The 18061-nt window shown below is 48.6% G+C and overlaps 1 protein-coding gene across 6 annotated transcripts in view; it reads right to left on the bottom strand.

Moving 5' to 3' along the window:
- Positions 1-18061, bottom strand: part of ARHGAP22 (Rho GTPase activating protein 22) — a 162077-nt gene that overhangs the window by 112131 nt on the left and 31885 nt on the right. For all 6 annotated transcript variants that reach the window (XR_013959022.1, XR_013959023.1, XM_080641300.1 and 3 more), the window contains exon 2: positions 15616-15815. Coding sequence is in view for 4 of the 6 variants with exons in the window: in XM_080641300.1 (XP_080497426.1) it covers positions 15616-15815 (200 nt within the window). In the remaining 2 variants the exon portion in view is untranslated. The remainder of the gene's footprint in view (positions 1-15615; positions 15816-18061) is intronic.

Below are 18061 nucleotides of genomic sequence, written 5' to 3'. Positions count from 1 at the left end.
AGGAACATAGATGTAACAATTCTTGGTGAAATGTTAGCAAATAAAATTCAACAAAATATAAAAAGGAAAATACTTAATTACCAACTAGGGTTTATCTCAATTATACAACGTTAGTTTAACATTCCAAAATCAATCAATGTAATTCATCATGTTAATAAACTGAAAAAGAGAAAAGTTAAGATCATCTCAAAAGATGTAGAAAAAGCATTCGACAAAGCTTCAACATCCATTCCTGATAAAAAGTCTTAACAAACTAGGGATAGAAGAGGACTTCAACCTGATAAAGGGTATATACACTGAGTGGCCAGATTATTATGATCTCTGAATGCATAATAATCTGTCCACTCAGTGTATATCCTATATAATAAAAGGCTAATATGCAAGTTGTCCCCTTGACCAGGAGTTTGACCAGCAGGCAGGCCAGCCAACCACCCATGTCCCCTCCCCCTGGCCAGGCTGGCCAGATCCCACCCATGCATGAATTCATGCACCGGGCCTCATAATAATCTGGCCACTCCGTGTATATATATTTTACAAAGCTAACATCTTGCTAAAAGCTTTTTTCCTAAGACTAGGATCAAGACAATGATGTTTATTAGCACCACTTCTATTAGATATTGTCCTAGAGTCCTAGCTGCTGTAATAAGGCAAGAAAAAGAACAATAAATTGTCCAGATTGGAAAGGATTAAGTAAAACTGTTTTTATAGACAACATAATTATGTTGTCTATGTACAAAACTTGGTGAAATCCTACCAAATGTAAAAAAGCTACTAGAAGTAAAAATTGAGTTTGCAGGCTATAAGATAAATGCACAGAACTAAAACATATCTTTATATACTAGCAATGAACAATTGGAACTAGAAAATCAAAACCATTTTTAATTGCAGCAAAATATAAAATACTTAGGGATAAATATGACAAAAGATGTTCTGAAAATTATAAATAATTGCTGGGAGAAATGAAAGGCAATATGGAGAGATGTACTGTGTTCGTTGGTCAGAAGACTTACTACTGTTAAGATGTCAATTCTTTTCAAATTGGTCTATAGATTTAATGCAATACCAATCAAAATCCCAGTAGGTTTTGAAGAACTTGACCAGCTATTCTAAAATTTATGTAGAAATAAATGTAAAGGACCTACAGTAGCCAGATAACTTTGAAACAGAGTAACAGAGTTGGAGATCTAATGCTGCTAGATGTCAAGACCTATGGTAAAGTCACAGTAATCAAGATAGATGGACAGATTAATGAAACAGAGTATAGTTCATAATAGACATATACATGTCAAAAATCCCATATATGATCAGTGGAGGTGGGAGAGGGCATAAAGGAGATAAATGGTGATGGAAAAAATAAATTAAAAATTTAAAAATCTCATAGATGTACAAATGTTTGGGATTTTTGACAGAAAGTGCAGAAAACAATTCAGTGGAGGAAAAATAGTGTTTTCACCAAATTGTGGTGGAACTATGCCACATTCATGTGCAAAAAAATAAACTTTGATACATGCCTCACATCATATACAAAAATATACTCAAGATGAATCAGATACCTAAATGTAAATCAAAGACTGTAACACTTTTGTAGAAACCTTTATGACTTTGAGTTAGGCAAAGATTTCTTAGATATAACTCAGAAGCACAATTCATAAAAGAACTAATTAATAATTTGACTTATTTAAATAAAAAAACCCTGCTTTTCCAAAGATATGATTAAGAGAATGAAAATATGAGTTACACACTGGGAGAAAACATTTAAAAATCATATATTGGATAAAGGATATAAAACATTTGAATATCAGGAGATATAGATATAAGATATAGATACAGATATAGATAGATATAGATATAGACACAGATATAGATATAGATATAGATATAGATATAGATATAGATATAGATATAGATATAGATATAGATATACTAGAGGCCCCTCAGCCCAGGCTGCACCCTCTCCAATCTGGGACATCCCTCTCACAATCTGGGACTGCTGGCTCCCAACTGCTCGCCTGCCTGCCTGCCTGATCACCCCCTAACCACTCTCCTGCCAGCTTCATCAACGCCTAACTGCTCCCCTGCCAGCCCGATTGCCCCCAACTGCCCTCCCCTGCCGGCCTGGTTGCCCCCAACTGCCCTCCCCTGCCAGCCTGGTTGCCCCCAACTGCCCTCCCCTGCAGGCCTGGTCGCCCCTAACTGCCCTCCCCTGCTGACCTGATCACCCACAACTACCCTCCCCTGCCGGCCATCTTGTGGTGGCCATCTTTGACCACATAGGGGCAGCCATCTTGTGTGAGGGCATGAGGGTTAATTTGCATATTACCTCTTTATTATATAGGATATACAGGATACATAAGTACAGGATCTATAAATATTTTAAAAGCATAGCTTCTGATACAGGGTATGTAAATCTGAAATGAGCCTTACTGGGCTGCAATCAAGAGGTGGCGGGGCTGTGTTCCTCCTAGAGGCTCAGGGAGATGTGGTTCCCTGCCTGTCCCAACTTCTGCAGGCTTCCCACATTCTTTGGCTCCTGGGCATCCTCCATCTTCAACGCCAGCAGCGTTGCATTTGAAATTGCTCTCTGACTCTGACTTCCTCTCCTGTCTCTCTTTTCCACTATTAAGTAACCTTGTGATCACACTGGGCCCACCTGGGTAATCCAGGATATTTATTTACGATAAGGTCAGCTGATTAGGTGCCTTAATCCTATCTGCAACCTTAATTCCTTCTTGAATAGCAGCATTCCCAAGTTCCCAGGACATGGCCATCTTTGGGGACCATTATTCTGCCTATCACAGTATAACTGGAACAATTTGGATATGAGAATCTACTTCTTCCAATGTACATTTCATGAAATACAAATACAAACCAAGTATTTTTGATGAAAATTTAATGTCCAAATTGAGATATTACAAAGACTCAATATTTTTAAAGAAGTATCTCAATAATTTTATATTGCTTACATATTGAAATGATAATTTTTGGATATGTTGGGTTAAGTAAAATGTATTATTAAAATAAAAGACAGATAACCCAATAGAAAAAAATGGATAAAAAGTATTAATAAGAAATAAATAGAAGAAATACAAATGGTCAATAAGCCTGTCATAGGATTCTTAATTTAAAAGGGCTGCCAATATCTAATATTGGCAGAGAAAGCAGAGATGAGCATTCTCAGAAACTTTTGATGGGATGGTAGTTTGATAAAACCTTTTGTAAGCAGTTTTGCAATGTTTAAAATTTGAAAATGAAATAACCATTTAACCTAAGGTTGAATTTTGAAAGTTTGTTCCAAGGAAAGATAAATGCATGATGTACGTCTAATGATGTTCACTGCAGCATTTTCCTCTACCAGGAAAACATAAAAAGCAACCAACTTGTCCTTCAATAAGGGAGTAGTTAAAATTTCTAGTACATTCCTATCAGAATGAGGTACATACAAAAGGCGGAGCTCAGTGGTCCCCTCGCTTGTTCTCATTCCTGTGCATCATGTGGCCCTCAGTGGCTGTCTGGCACCCCCAGCTCACTGCTAGCCCCACTGAGCTTCCAGCTAATTAAATCACTTACCTCTGCCTCCTCCACCTACTCTTAAATCTAGGCCTCTCCATTCTGTGAAACCAAAGGTACAACTTTATGTTTTATCTTCTTTTTCCAGGAAACCAGCCTGCCTAGACTGTTTTGAATGTCAATGCTATTTTCCTCCTTTGACCCCTCCAGGTCTATAAATCCACTCAGCATGCTTTGTCTTTCTTAACGTCATCAAAACAGCACCCAGCAGTGGTAGGATTAGGAGAGGAGACTGCAGTCAGGTGCTTAGTTTTGGATCTTGGCCGCAGTGCTTACCAGCTTTATGTGACCTCAGACAAGTCACTTAACCTCTCTGTGCCTCAGTGTCCTCATCTAGAAAGTGGGGATAACAATCATTTCCAAGTTGTTTCAGTCACCTATTGCTGTGTAACAAACCACCCCAAGATTTAGTGGCTTAAAAACCAGGCAGTTCTCTGCCCGTCAGGTCCAGCATCTCGCCCCGGCTGGTGGCCAGAACAGTTCCAGCTAGCTGGTGCAAGAGGGCCTCCCCCGTCTGTCTGGGCCAGGCGGTCCCTCTCCCACGTTGCCTCATCCTTCTGTGATCCACTCAAGCGTCCCCACTGCATAACTGTGTATTCCCAGGGCAGAGGCAGAAACTTCTGGGAGTCTCAGGGCCAGCCTGGACCTGTCTCATTAGAAACGAGGGCAGCTCAGGAGCAGAGGAGGGGAAGTGCACTCCAATTGTTGAAAAGAGGTATGTGTGTGTGTGTGTGTGTGTGTGTGTAGGGAGGGGAGAATTGGGTGGTGGCCATCCTGGAGATAGTACATACCCTGTAGCGTTGCTGCGAGAATTAAAGCAAGTTAATGCATGCAAAGCACTTAAAACCATGCCTGCCTGATTCATAATGCATACGTGTTAGTCTTTAGGTTCAAAGGCTTGAAGGGAGGCAGAGCCAAGGTCAGGGCCATGCTGCATGTCGCTTGGCTCCTCTTGCTGGACTGGGTAACTGCTCTGCTAAACCTCTGCTGGGTAGTTCCTCTCAGGAGAGTATTTCCCTCGCGTTAGTCTTACCCTCACGGCAGTCCTACACAGTGTGTGTGGTTGTTCTCGGCTCACAGAAAGGAAACTGAGGCATCTTCTGTTACTAGCTAGTGAGCGGGGAAGCCAATATCCAGAAAGCTGGCATTTTTCTCTATTGCATGCGAGTCTGTGAGGTGGCTTGCTGATCAGACTCGGGCTGTCCAGGATGTTCCGACCACGGGCCTGGACTCCCCCTGAAAGGTTGATGCGGGCCATCTGCAGGCTGCTCCCACAGGCCCCGCGGTGTGGATGACGCCTGCCTGGGAGTGTCACCTGCTTCTCTCGCTTTACTTTAGAAGCCTTCTGCTGCGTGGAGGCCTCTGCGTGGACCCCACTCTAGGACCACAGGGATCTTGTCTCTGAGAGCCCAGCAGCACTGACACCACCACCACCTTTCATGTCCAGCCCTCAGCACCGTGGAGCCCAGAATGCCAGGCCTGAGTGGGAGCAGGTGGACTTCAGCCACCTGCCCAAATCCACAGCTAACGGGCGGAACGCACGGGATTTGAACCCAGGTTCTCTGATTCCAAGTGCTTTCTTTCCTTATAGTTGCAAGCTTCCACTTCACCTTCCTGGGTGTCACTTTCCCATCTGCACAATGGGAGTTTGTTGCATCTGCCCTTGGAAGCTTCCATGAGGCTCAAAGGAAACCATGCACGTGTGAGTATTCAACAAGTATCTACTGAGCTTCTCCTACATGTCAGGCCTGAGGACACAGAGGCACACAAAACTGATGAAATCTTGACCCGATGAACTCACATTCACAGAGGAAGGCAGTCCAGTGAGCATCTTGCCAACCATCAGGCACTTCACACAAACAATGAAATACTTTCCACCCCAAGGATCTAACACAGGCTGAGTCAGTGTTCACTTTTCATTCATTCATTCATTCATTCATTCATTCATTTATTCATTCATTCATGTAAGCATCAAATATGTGTCAGGCCCTGCCAGGAAGTGGGGGAAGAGAAATGATAAGATAGATGGGGGCCCACCTGAATGAAGTTTATTGTTTAGAATGGAGAGCAGACAGTAAACTGTTAGAAAATAATAGTGGCAATATCTACAGAAGCAACAACAATAATAATAATTAATGATGACTTTCTGGCTGGTTTGAGTGACAGTTTACAATTTGGTATTTGCTAAGTCAGTTCCAGCTGAGTGGAATGTATGAGGTCTAGATGTCAAAGGGCATCTGAGGTACGGGTTGGACCCTGACCCCTGGCAGCATTCAACTGTGCCCCAGATAGTGCTGCCACGGGGCCATGGCGGGCAGTCTCACACAGCCCACATGTGCCTCTGCGGTGGGCGTTCAGCAGCAGAGCCAGGGGCTGCTTGCTAGCAGTTCCACCACTTATGTCAGACTCCAGCGCTCTGGTAGCCGGCCCATTACCCTAGGCCTGATTCCAGCCCCCAGTTCCCTCCCCGGAACAGTGGAGATGATCCAGGCAGCCTCCTCGGGGCCAGGACCCACGGAGCACTCAGGACAGCACATCTGGTAAACGGCAGCCCCAGGAAAGGGCCTGGCCACTGGCGCACATTCTGTGTGACCTTTGGCTCCAGGGCCAGAGGGCCTCTCCTGTTTGTGATCATCCAGTATTAATGTCCCCTCCTAGAAGTGCATCTGCTTCCCCATCCATCTTGTCTTTCCTCCTCCCAATTCCAAGCTTTTAGTCTAAATTAAATCAAATTTTAAATCAATCTTCCTTCCCGCGGCTGCGCTTACCATCCCTGTTCTCCCGGAAAAATCAGAAAATCAGAACAAAGCCTGCCCTCCTGGTGGCAGCTAACCACCCCTGCCGCCCTCGCCGGGGTGGGCGCAGAGGGGAGACTCGGCCTCCCGGTTGCAGCTGTCACCTCCCAGACTTTTCTCTCCTGCGGCTCCCAAGGCTCCCGCCCTGCCTCCAGCAGGCGCTGGTGTCCTGGGCCACCGGACGTCAGGACCACAGCCCCGCCTGAATGGTCTTTCTTTGTCCAGCCTGGCCCTCTCCACCCATCTTGTGCTGCTGGGGCAGGACTCCCATCTTGGTGCTCTGAAGGCCCCAGTTCCCAGCACCTGGCACCCTGCCTGGCGAAGGTGGCCGCGCTCCAGTCTCCGGCCCCACCCCCTGGCTGGTACCTGAAGAACTCTCTACGGCTGTGCACCTGTTGCATTCCTTTTTTTGGATTTAGGTTTTCTTTTCTTATTTAAACTAAAACTATTTTAAAATATGGACTTCAATGAATATAGTCTTGGTGTGAGAATAAAATAATACAAACACAGCTCAGTTTTTGACCCCCTTCCTCTCCATGGCCTCCCCTCAGCCCTACCTAAGGCTTTGGTTTGTCATTGGAGTACTCTGGAAATTTAAAATATAAATGGTTTTGTTTTATTACACATTTGTAGTTTAAGTTATATCCTAAACGCAGGCTGAGGACTGAAGTGGCTGGAGGCCTGCTCTAGGCAGCGGCTCCTCCCCCACCACTTTCAGCTCTTTCAGGTACTCTTTTCCTCCTTTTCTTATGCTTATTTCTAAATAACTTGTATTACTGTGTCTTGATTTAAAATTCCAGGCATTACTATGGAACTCCCAGAAGGGAAGGCTGAGAATCTGTTTTGTTCACCCCTGCCCTGCCACCGCCCCAACCCCGCCCTGACTCCCTGAACCTCCTGGAGTTGGTGACCCTGGCCCCTGCTCTGCCATCCCGTCCGGGGGCTTAACCTGTGGAAGCCAATCGCTCAGCTCCTCTCTTCTCTCTTCCTGGGACTCCCTCTGTTCACACACTGGTCCTCCTTTCCTCTGAGCTCTCCTCTGTCTGGGAGGTTGTGTCATGCTTCTCACTCACCCCCTTGAGTTTTTGTTTCTGATTAGGTATCTGTTAGATCCGATCAAAGAATTGAATCGACACCCCCCCACCCCCCTGGGAACTGACCTTTAGGCTACTTCACAATGGACATTCCACTGCTCAGACCACATTCCACCCGCTAAGACCATTCCCTCTTCCCTCCGGAGTTTCCCAGAATCCAGACCTGCACAGAGAGTTCTCTGCCCAGAAAAAGCCTGCCTAGTCCTTTCATACCTCTGACTACCACTTTGGGGCTCAGCCATCTGGTATCCAAATGACCTGATAAATTCCTAATTCTTCACCCCTTTCATGCGCTCCTCCTTCAGCGACCCTAACAGCGTCTAACTTCTGAGGGCTGGGAGCTGCTTGTTTTCTGAGTGTCCATTTTCATGGTCTCTCCGTGGAGATGTTCAAGTTCGCTTTCTCGCCCTGCATAGTTTCCGTTGCCTCAAACTTGCTTTTTCTCTCTCCTGCGTTTGTGTCGTCTTTTTCTGAGATTCGTTTCTTAAATGTCTAGTGACCTGGAGCTGCTCCAGGGAACGGCTCTCCAGCTGCTGAGCGCACGCTGCGTGCGTAGAGGCGGGCACACGCAGGCCTAGCTGTTTCACTGGGGACCCTGCTGCCCGTATAGTTTGTTTTTTCTTCTTGGCCTGTTAGATTCTCCAGTGAAAATTCTTCATTTCCTTCCTGAGGGTTGTTCCAGACGCTGGGGCCTGGGGCAAACGTGGGATGGAGGCTGGGAGGGAAGTCGGCTGCCTCACCTGCTGCTGGCAGGGCAGTCCCAATACCAGCAGCTGAGCCAGTGCCCTCGGCTGGAGTGCCTCTCCTGTCCTCCCAGAGAACAATCCCGTGTCACTCCCGGGGGGAGGGGGGTGGGGGTCACAACTTTGTATTAGGTTGTTCAGGACATCTGGGATTGAATTGCTTTTTTTAAAAAAATTATCTTTATTATAGAAAGTATTACAGATGTCCCTGCCTTTTTTCCCCCACTGACCCTCTCCACCCCGCACCCACTCCTCCCAAGCCTTCACCACACTATTGTCTGTGTCCCTGGGCTATGCATATATGCATATGTAATTCCCTGGTTAATCTCTCTCCACCTGTCCTCCATCCCCGCCTTCCCTCTGAGATTCCACAGTCTGTTCCCTCTTCTATGTCTCTGGATCTTTTTTGTTCATCAGTTTATTTTGTTCATTAGATTCCACATGTGAGTGAGATCATGTGATACTTGCCTTTCTCTGACTGACTTATTTCACTTAGCATGATACTCCCCAGGTCCCTCCATGCTGTCTCAAAGGGTAAGAGATCCTTCTTCTTTACTGCTGCATAGTATTCCATGGTGTAAATGTACCACAACTTTTTATCCACTCATCTACTGATGGGCACTTGGGCTGTTTACAGATCTTAGCTATTATAAATTGTGCTGCTATGAACATTGGGGTGCATACATTCTTTCTGGTTGGAGTTTCGGGTTTCTTAGGAGGATATCTTCCTAGAAGTGGGATCACTGGGTCAAGTGGCAGTTCCATATTTAATTTCTTGAGGAGACTCCACAGTTTCCATAATGGCTGTTCCACTATTGAAAACAGTGTGTTTCCTCGAATTGCTTTTTAAACTGACTTCCAACCAGTTCTCCTATTTGTAGGTCCTCTTTTGCCTTCATTTCCAGAGATGCCTGGTCCTGCCATGGCTGAGTCTTTGCTGGGGGTGCTGTTCACAGAGCAGACAGAGGGGTGCTCTCCGGTTGGCTGGGAACTTCTTTGGGGTCTGCTGATCAGTGACCTCTGTGCACCTGTTCCCAGCTTCCCACTGCTCAGTGTTCCCCTCCCGTCCCTCCCATCAGGGGTGCTGCCCATCAAGCATGTACTCTTCACTGGAGGTTTGGGATTTTAAACCTGTCATTCACCAAAAGTTTGAATTTAAGTTTTGATTTTCTTATAAATGAAGGACAGTGTGTGTTCTATTCCCTTGAATAGATTTCTCCCTCTCTCTGGCACACACACCCTCACTCACTACCATCTTGTTCTTAACTTCTAAGCCTTTCTTTCTTTTGCACTATTGTCAGTGAATGTGTCTCCATGATTTCATTTTTTCGAAAAAAAATATTTTGAAAAAGGTGGAGAACTTCGGCTATTGTTTTTCTTTGTAAATCCTTTAAAGCGATGTATTAAGAGCATACAAGTTCACAGCTGCTCTATTTTCTTGGTAGCTTGTTACTTATTTTGAAATATTTCTCATGGTTCCCTTTTGTTCTTATCACTTTGAACTATTTTTATTTGATTTTGATGTTGTTAAATCTACTTTCATTTTGCTCAAATTTCTGGCTTACCTTTTTCCCATTGTTTTGTTTTGTTTATTGCTCTCTCTCTTTTTTAAAAAAATTATTGATTTTTAGAGAGAAAGGAAGGGAAAGAAGGAAGGTGAGTGAGAGAGTGAGCTCCACTGGTTCAACTTACTTATGTACCCACTAGAGGCCCGGTGCACGAAATTCATGCACTGGGAGGGTGGGGGTGCTCAGCACGGCCTGTACCCTCTTGCAGTCTGAGTGCCCTCGGGGGATGTCTGACTGATGGCTTAGGCCGCTCTCTGTGGAGATGAGGCCTAAGCCGTCAGTCAGACATCCTCAGCACTGCTGCGAAGGTGGGAGAGGCTCCCACCATGGCTGCTATGCTCACCAGCCGTGAGCCCAGCTCAGGGCTTCTGGCTGAGTGGTGCTCTGCACTGACCACCAGGGGGCAGCTCCTGTGTTGAGCGTCTGCTCCCTGGTGGTCAGTGCATGTCATAGTGACCGGTCATTCTGCTGTTTGGTCGATTTGCATATTAGCCTTTTATTATATAGGATTGGTTGATTCTTGCATGTGCTCTGACTGGGGATTAAACCTGCAACCTTGGTGTATCGGGACAACTCTGTAACTAACTGAGCTACCTACCAGCCAGGGCTTGCTCTCTCCTTTTTAAAGCCAATTTCCCACTTTCAGTCTTTTAAGAAATAGATGAATCTGACCTAGTCACATTTATTATGAAAACTGAAATGTTTGTACCTAGTCCTTGCTATCTAATTTACTTATTTTTCATTTTCTATTTACCTTTCTCTCTTCTTATGTTTCTTTCCTCTATTTCTTCCCATTGTTGAACTGGTCACATTTAATTTGTTACATTTTTTTCATCTTATGTTTTGGAAGTTATACTTTCCATTTCTATTCTATTCCGTTTCTACTTGAAGCTGAGAAAGCCACATGCAGAGAACTAGGGTAACTGGATGCACTTGTGAGTGGACCTGGCCGATTAACCAGAATGTGGCCAGGGTTTTCATGGCCCGGGAGACATTCCAAGCAGAAGCTAAAACCACTGAGATGAAAAAGTCTGGAATCTCTGTGAACGACACTGAGTCTGTCTGTGGAAACTGCCAGGGACACGTCCTGGGAAGAGCTGGAGGGACAGGGCACGTGTGCAGGCTCTGCTTTAAAGTACCTTTGCCTCGTCTTCCCTCTGAGTGTGTGCAAGCCCCTTCCTCTCCTCCCATCTATGCACACTGTGCCCACTGACCCTCCGGGGAGAGGGAAGGGCAAGTCACAGGCTGAGAGAGAGCAGGAGCATGCACCGAGAGTGATCCTCATGGCATGGCATATGCTCTGGGCATCGTCCAGCGTATTCGGGCAATTACGTCTGCCCAACAGATGACAGCCGTCTGCGAGAGGGCTCACCGCCTGGGCTCTCTGTCACTGTAAACAGTGAACAGGACACATTGTTCCAGGAACCAGATATCGAGAATTAGCCCATTACATGTAGCTCATGCAATTACATGGAAATCTGTGGGCTATTTTGCCCGCAGGCAGACGAGTATAAGGTCCTACTGTCAGAGCGAAATGAGTCACGTCTGCCGGGAGAGAGCTGCTCAGAGCTGCACGAGGGTGAGGGCAGCCGATGGCAGGTCCTGTGCAGGCTGGGTGAGCTCCGTGTGCCCGGCACCATGGGCAGTGCTCAGGCGATGGCACTGTGAGCTGGCTGGGAGAGGGCAAAGAGGAGGGGTTACAGGCAGGGCTCTGAGAGGCAGGGAACCCTGATGTTGGTTACAGTCATCAGAGTAATATGTCACCGTAACATATTACTTGGCCGCCCAGGAAAGCCAAGACGCCGCTGAGGGCCCAGGCTGACCTTCTTCTACACAGAGAGCAGAGGTCAGAAGGAGAACAGTGGTGGGTGAGCCAGAGGTGTGGTGCCTGCCCTGGGGAGCAGGCCCAAGGCAGGGCCAGAGGAAGGGAGCAAAGCAAAGCAAAGGAGGGACACAGGGAGCAGGAGAGTACCCAGGCATGAGGACCCCGGGTGCCAGGATTAGTGCTTGGTAATGATATGTGGGGTCCAGAACAAGTCGCCCCAACATGTGCCTCCGTGGTACATGATTGTTTTGAGCTGATGGCCACCTTAGCCGCAGGCTGAGGATAAACTTCTGCCCCCACCCCTCCCCTGCCTGGAAGAACTGAATTAGAGCCTTGCCCATAAGAGATGATCAGCAATAACCTTTGACCCATCTCCGTGGCAGGTCAGCTTTTGTTGAGGAAGCATCTGCTCTTCTCAGCATCCTGCATTGACCTGTGAAGCCCCAAGGTGGTCCTCTCACCCCCAGCTCAGGGTGTCCCTGTGCCTCAGTCCTCCTTTCTGTCTTGGAACCTCTCATGTGTGCATTCCTGTCCATATGTATGCATTGAATTTGGTTATGTTTCCTTGCTAATCTGCTCAAGTCTATTGATTATCAGACCAGCCAGAGGAACCTGAGGGTAGAGGGAAGGTTGTCCCTCGCCCACACATATCCTTAATAATAATCCTTAATAATAAAAGGGTAATATGCAAATCGACTGAACGACCTAACAGCAGAACGACCATCCAGATGACCTTCTGGACCACCATGCTATGACACTCACTGGCGCCAGGCCAGCCAAGGCAGGTGTGATGCTATTGGTCAGGGGCCCTGCCATCACCCCACAATCGCCCCACAGAGAAAGGCCCAGGCCACCTGGCTGGCAGTGCTGTGGCAGGTGGGTGGGGCCTCGCTCTGTGGAGCCATCAAATGCGGAGCCCCACAATCAATTGCCTCAAAGAGGGAGGCCCAGGCCACCGGCCAGCGATGCTGTGGCAGATGTGTGGGGCTGGCCAGCAATCGCCCTTGCAGAGGGAGGTGACCTGTGGTGGGGGGTGGGGGGACCATCACACAGATGGCAAGCAGTGGCAGCAGTGGGGCGGGGCGAGGTGCTGGCAGCTGGGAGAAGGAAGGCCCCTATAGGCCCTGATCACTGCCCAGGCCTAGGGACCTTACCTGAGGGGTCCTGGATTGCAGGGGGTGCAGGCGGGCTGAGGGACACCCGCCCCTGGCCCCCGTGCATGAATTTCGTGCACCATGCCTCTAGTTTTTACAGTATAATCCTTAGTGATCTTTGTGACACTGGTAATGATGTTTCCACTTTAGCAATAATAAAACCTAAGTAAAATTAAATTAAGTGATTTGTCCCAAGTCATACAAATTCAGATCTCTCTGACTCTTTTTTATTTAAAAATATTTTTTTTTATTGATTTCAGAGAGGAAGGGAGAGGGAGAGAGAGATAGAAACATCAATGATGAGAGAGAATCATTGACTGGCTGCCTCCTGCACACCCCCTACTGGGGATCGAGTCCGAATGTGCCCTTGACAGGAATTGAACCTAGGACCCTTCAGTCCACAGACCGACGCTCTATCCACTGAGCCAAACCAGCCAGGGCATCTCTGACTAAAGTCCTATTGGATCCATCGGCCTCTCTGGGACTTGTTTTTGTTCCCTACAGAACAGAGAGGCTACACAGGACCAGGGTTCCCTAACCCTTAGTTCAGATCTGCCTTCATGATTTTTGTCATACCCACCTCTTATCCTATCTAATAAAGAGGGAATATGCAATTGACTGCCACGCTGTAACAAGATGGCTGTGCCCACAGCAGAGGCAGAAATTCCGTAACACAAGATGGCTCCACCCACAGTGGAGGCAGGGATTCCGTAACACAAGATGGCTGTGCCCACAACGGAGGCCAAGTTCCTGTAATGAGCCTTAACGAGCAATCAGCAGGTACCTGAGGCTGCGACCCCCACCAGGTGGGGCTTGATGAAGGACCTCAGGCCACACACCTCACCCCAGCGCCAGGCTGGGGACCTCAGGCCATGCCCCTGCCCGGCAGAGCTTGATGGGGGACCTCAGGCCGTGCCCCCCACTCAGTGGGACTTGACAGGGGACCAGGCCATGCCCCCTGCCCAGTGGGGCTTGACGGGGGGCCTCAGGCCCTGCCCCCACCCTGGTGCTGGGCTGGGGGACCTCAGGACTTGACAGGGGATCTGAGGCCGTGCCCCCAACATGGGGGGCTTGACAGGGGACCCCAGGCCATGCACCCTGCCCCGGCACTGGGCTGGGGGACCTGAGGCTGCACCCCCATTTGGCAGGGCTTGACGGGGTACCTCAGGCCATGCCCCCTGCCCTGGTGCCAGGCTAGGTGACCTGAGGCCACACTCCCCACCTGGCAGGGCTTGACGGGGGTGGGGTTGGCCAGGTCTGGATCTAGCCCAATGGGGGTGGGGCCAGCTGGGTCTGGGTCTTGTGCAATTTCAAGGTGCATGTGGGTGGGTGGGGACTTGACTCTGATTCCCATGGCACACCCCAGACTCTGACAGGAGGAAGATTTTCATATACATTTTACTAATTTCCTTTCATCTCTGACACTTCTATAATAGAGAAAGGGCAAATAGCAATATTAAAATATTTCATCTAATTCCCTTTTAATGTGCACGAATTTCGTGCACCGGGTCACTAGTCTCTACTGTAATTCTTATAAAAATTTTCCTTAAGCTGTCTTACTTTTTATTGTGACAAAGCACACATAACATAATTTACCATTTTAACCATTTTAAGTGTATAGTTCAGCGCATTAACTATATTCACATTGATGTGCAACACATTTTAATTTTCAGTTGGACATATTAAAAAATCATGATGTCACTCTCATGAATGGAAACCAGCATTCCTTTCCATGAACAGAAGTTAACCGTTAGAATACACAGTGAAGACAGAGATGATTAATGAGCAGCTAGTCATTGCACTGGAGGCTCTGAGCCTGCTCCCCCACCCCCCATCTTTTCAAGGGAGAACCTCAAGGGTTGGGGAAGTGTTAAAGGCCTGCTAGCCCCAAGTGACACTTCCCCACTGGTGTACTCAGGGAGGTAAAAGAGGGTGAAGGAGACTGTGTTGCCATGCTGCGCCCAGTACCTCCTCCCATCCTGCCCATCACTGTGCACTCCCTGCCTCCCAGACCCACCCACACAGTGGGAGCTGCCAAGATGCATGCGGGTTCCCACCACCAAGGCTCTGACTCCCAGCCCCGATATAGGATCTCCCTTTTCTTTCCAGCCTGGAGCCCTGACTAGGGGCATCCTTTGGGATGAGTCCTTTACATTCCCTTCACCATTTGCCCCAGAGAAATCAGGGTCTCCCCCAGATGTCCTTTCTCTCTCTGAGTCCCATATCAGGACTAGATGGTTGAGCCCTGGAAGCCTGGCGGCCTTGGATGGCAGCCCTTCACTGTGACCTGTGTGCGGTCCAACAGTCACTGGGCTGCACTGGGGCAGGAGAGCGACTAGTTGCTCTGAGGGGGTGAATGAGCGTCACCGGGGAAAAGGCGCACTGCTAACCCCCTCCCCGCCTGTGGGTCTTAGGGTTCTGGTGGAAAACACAAGAGCTGCTGCCTGGCAGGGGCATGAACAGAGGCGTTCCTGGAGCTGCATCTCAGGTGGAGGACAGGTTGGGTGGGTGCCCACTTCCCTGGACAACAAAAGTAGCAAAATGTGGGCACCTGTGTCTCCTTGGAAACATAAAGTCAAAAAGCACAGCCAGGACTTGCTCCTCCCGCTGTGCATGCTGCTGTCAGCTTCGGCAGGAAACAAGCTGTGGAGGTCTCAGTGACATGGTTGTGGCACCCAGAGCGCGGGGCTGGGGATAAACACCGGGGGAGTCCTGGTGGAGTGTCACTCTGAGCGAAGGCGGTGGCTTGGGAGCTTGCGGGGTGTAGGTCCCGACAGTAGGGTCTCTGCCCCCCCCTCTCCTGGGCGTGGTCAACCCTCCTTGGAGCCCCACCGCGATCTGTGCCCAACATAGAGCATGCGCCACTCACCTGGGGCTTGGTCTCATCTTTGTCCTTGTAGTAGAACAGCTGGTCCCCGCGCAGCACGAACCAGCGCTGCTGCCAGTTCTTCATGATGCTCCTTTGCTTCTTCAGCCAGCCTGCCTTCAGCACGGGGCCCTGCCCGCGGGGGCCGGGGGACTGCCCAGGGCTCTGGCTCGGCTCGCCCATCACCAGGCTTTTGGAGCGGGCTGCAAGCCAAGAACACACCAAATGAGTGGGCAGGAAGCATGCTTGTTTCAGACCCTGCCCCACCCTGGCACCCAGCTGCCCTGTGGCTGGGACATGGGAGCTCAGGGCTCCAGGGCTTGGCCACACTTGGTCCATTTCCCACTCGGCTTCAGAGGGACATGGGCTGGAGCACCTGAGCAGCAACATACCAAGGTTATCTACCTGAGGCAGGTGCATAGCTTGCCTGCCTGGTTAGTTTTGGCTCGTCTCTGGGGTCCTATGTTCTCTATTTCCCCAGGCTTCTTCATCTATCCATACATCTGTCCCATGCATCTGTCCATGCCCCCACACACCCACCCATGGATCCACATAGCCATCCTTCCATTTGTTCAATAGTTCATCCATTTACTCACTCAACTATTTATTGAGTACCTACTGTATGCCAGTCACTGTTCCAGGTGCTGGGGTTAAGCAGTGAAATAAGAGACATGAGGTTTCTGGTCAAGATGGTGAAATAGGTAGATATGTGCTTGCCTTTTCCCACAACCATGTCAAAATCACAACTGATTTATGCAACAACTACCATTGCGAGCCACCTGAAGACCAGCCAAACTAAGGATATAAAGAAGCCGCAGCCCTGGCTGGTGCGGCTCAGTTAGTCACCAAAAGGTGACAGGCTCAATTCCTGGTCAGGACACATACCCAGGTGCAGTCATTGGCCGGGCCTGTGTGGGAGGCAACCAATTGATCGATGTTTCACTCTCACATCAATGTTTTTTTTTTTTTTTTTTCTCTCTCTCTCTCTCTCTTAAAAAAAAAAAATGATAAAAGCATGTCCTTGGGAGAGGATTAAAAACATTATAAAACAGGAGAAGAAGCCACATGGAGATGGGTAGGGGGTGCCAGAGACATGGGACGGCCGGTCCCATACTATAGTGTGGTGATTAAAAATTGGGAGGGGATCTTGTCTGCAGAATTCACCCCTGAGGAGCGAGAAGTCCCAGTCTCATACCAGGCCTCCGGCCCAGGCCACCGGTGCCAGGAAGAGGAGTCCCCATAATATCTGGCTATAAAAACCAGCAGGGATTGCATCCAAGTGAGATGGAGGGCTGTTGGAGACCTAGGTGCTGCAGGTCTTAAAGGGACCTCACAGACTCACTCACTCACTCATTCACTCACTCACTCTCTCACTTTCTCTGAGCTCCAGCATGTGGGCAGCAGTTTGAAAGCACCAGGGACACACAGGAGGTCAGTAAATTGACTAGCATCAGGTCAAGGGCTGGAGGGGCATGGGTTTTGTTGAACTCTTCCCCCACACCCAGCCAGCAGGTATAGGTGGGCACCCTGGTGATTCCCTGAGACTTGGCCTCACCCAAATCACCTGCTCTTCTAAGCTGCTTCCAGTGGCTTTTCCTCACAAACAGCTTGCCTCAGCTTGTGCTGTGGACTCTCCTAAAATTTCTCAAAGGTTTGCAAAACCCAAACAAGCAGCCGCTGGCCCTGGTGTGCTCTATAACTCTTGCTAAGTGACTCCAAGCCCAGCCCAAGTGGCAAGTGCTCTCAACTTAGGTTGTAGCTCCCATCAGGTAGCCCCATGCATGGCATAAGCAGCATCCAGACTTGGCTTGAAGCACTGCCTCAATTAAATGGCCACAAACCCAGTACAAGTGGGAACTGGCCTCAGTTCTCAACATGATGCCAGGCAAAGGGACCAGCCCAGCACTAGTGGCAACCAGACTCTGTTCACAGAATAGCCTCTTCCAAGTGCCTCCAAGACCAGCACAAATGGCAACCAACTACAGATTTCTTTGTAGCTACCACCAGATGGCCCCAAGCTGGGGACAAATGGTGGCTAATCTTGACCTGCACGGGAGATCCTTGTAAGAGGCTCCAGAACCAGCACATCTAGTGGCCAGCTTCAGACCACACCAGAGCACCACCCAACCAGCTTCACAAACAGGGACAGACTCAGACAGCACTAGAACCGGCTACAGCAACTCCTGCTCGTGGGGTCAGCCCTCTGCACAACTCTTCTACTGTAGTCATGGCCAGTCCTCATAGTTAGCCCGATGGTCACTCCTGCCCACTGACATGACAACGGTAATCAAGACTCATCTGCAACAGCAGGGCACACACAGTCCACACAAGGGACATTCCTGGAGCACCCAGCTCTGGTGACCAGAGAGACTGTACCACTGGACCCCACAGGATACCTTCTATATAAGGCTACTCTGCCAAGATCAGAGACACAGCATATCTACGTAAT

This window comes from Plecotus auritus, assembly GCF_963455305.1.
Source record: "Plecotus auritus genome assembly, chromosome: 9".
NCBI classification, from domain to species: domain Eukaryota; kingdom Metazoa; phylum Chordata; class Mammalia; order Chiroptera; family Vespertilionidae; genus Plecotus; species Plecotus auritus.
Note: the sequence above shows the minus strand (reverse complement) of the source record. Positions and strands in the feature narration are given on the sequence as shown.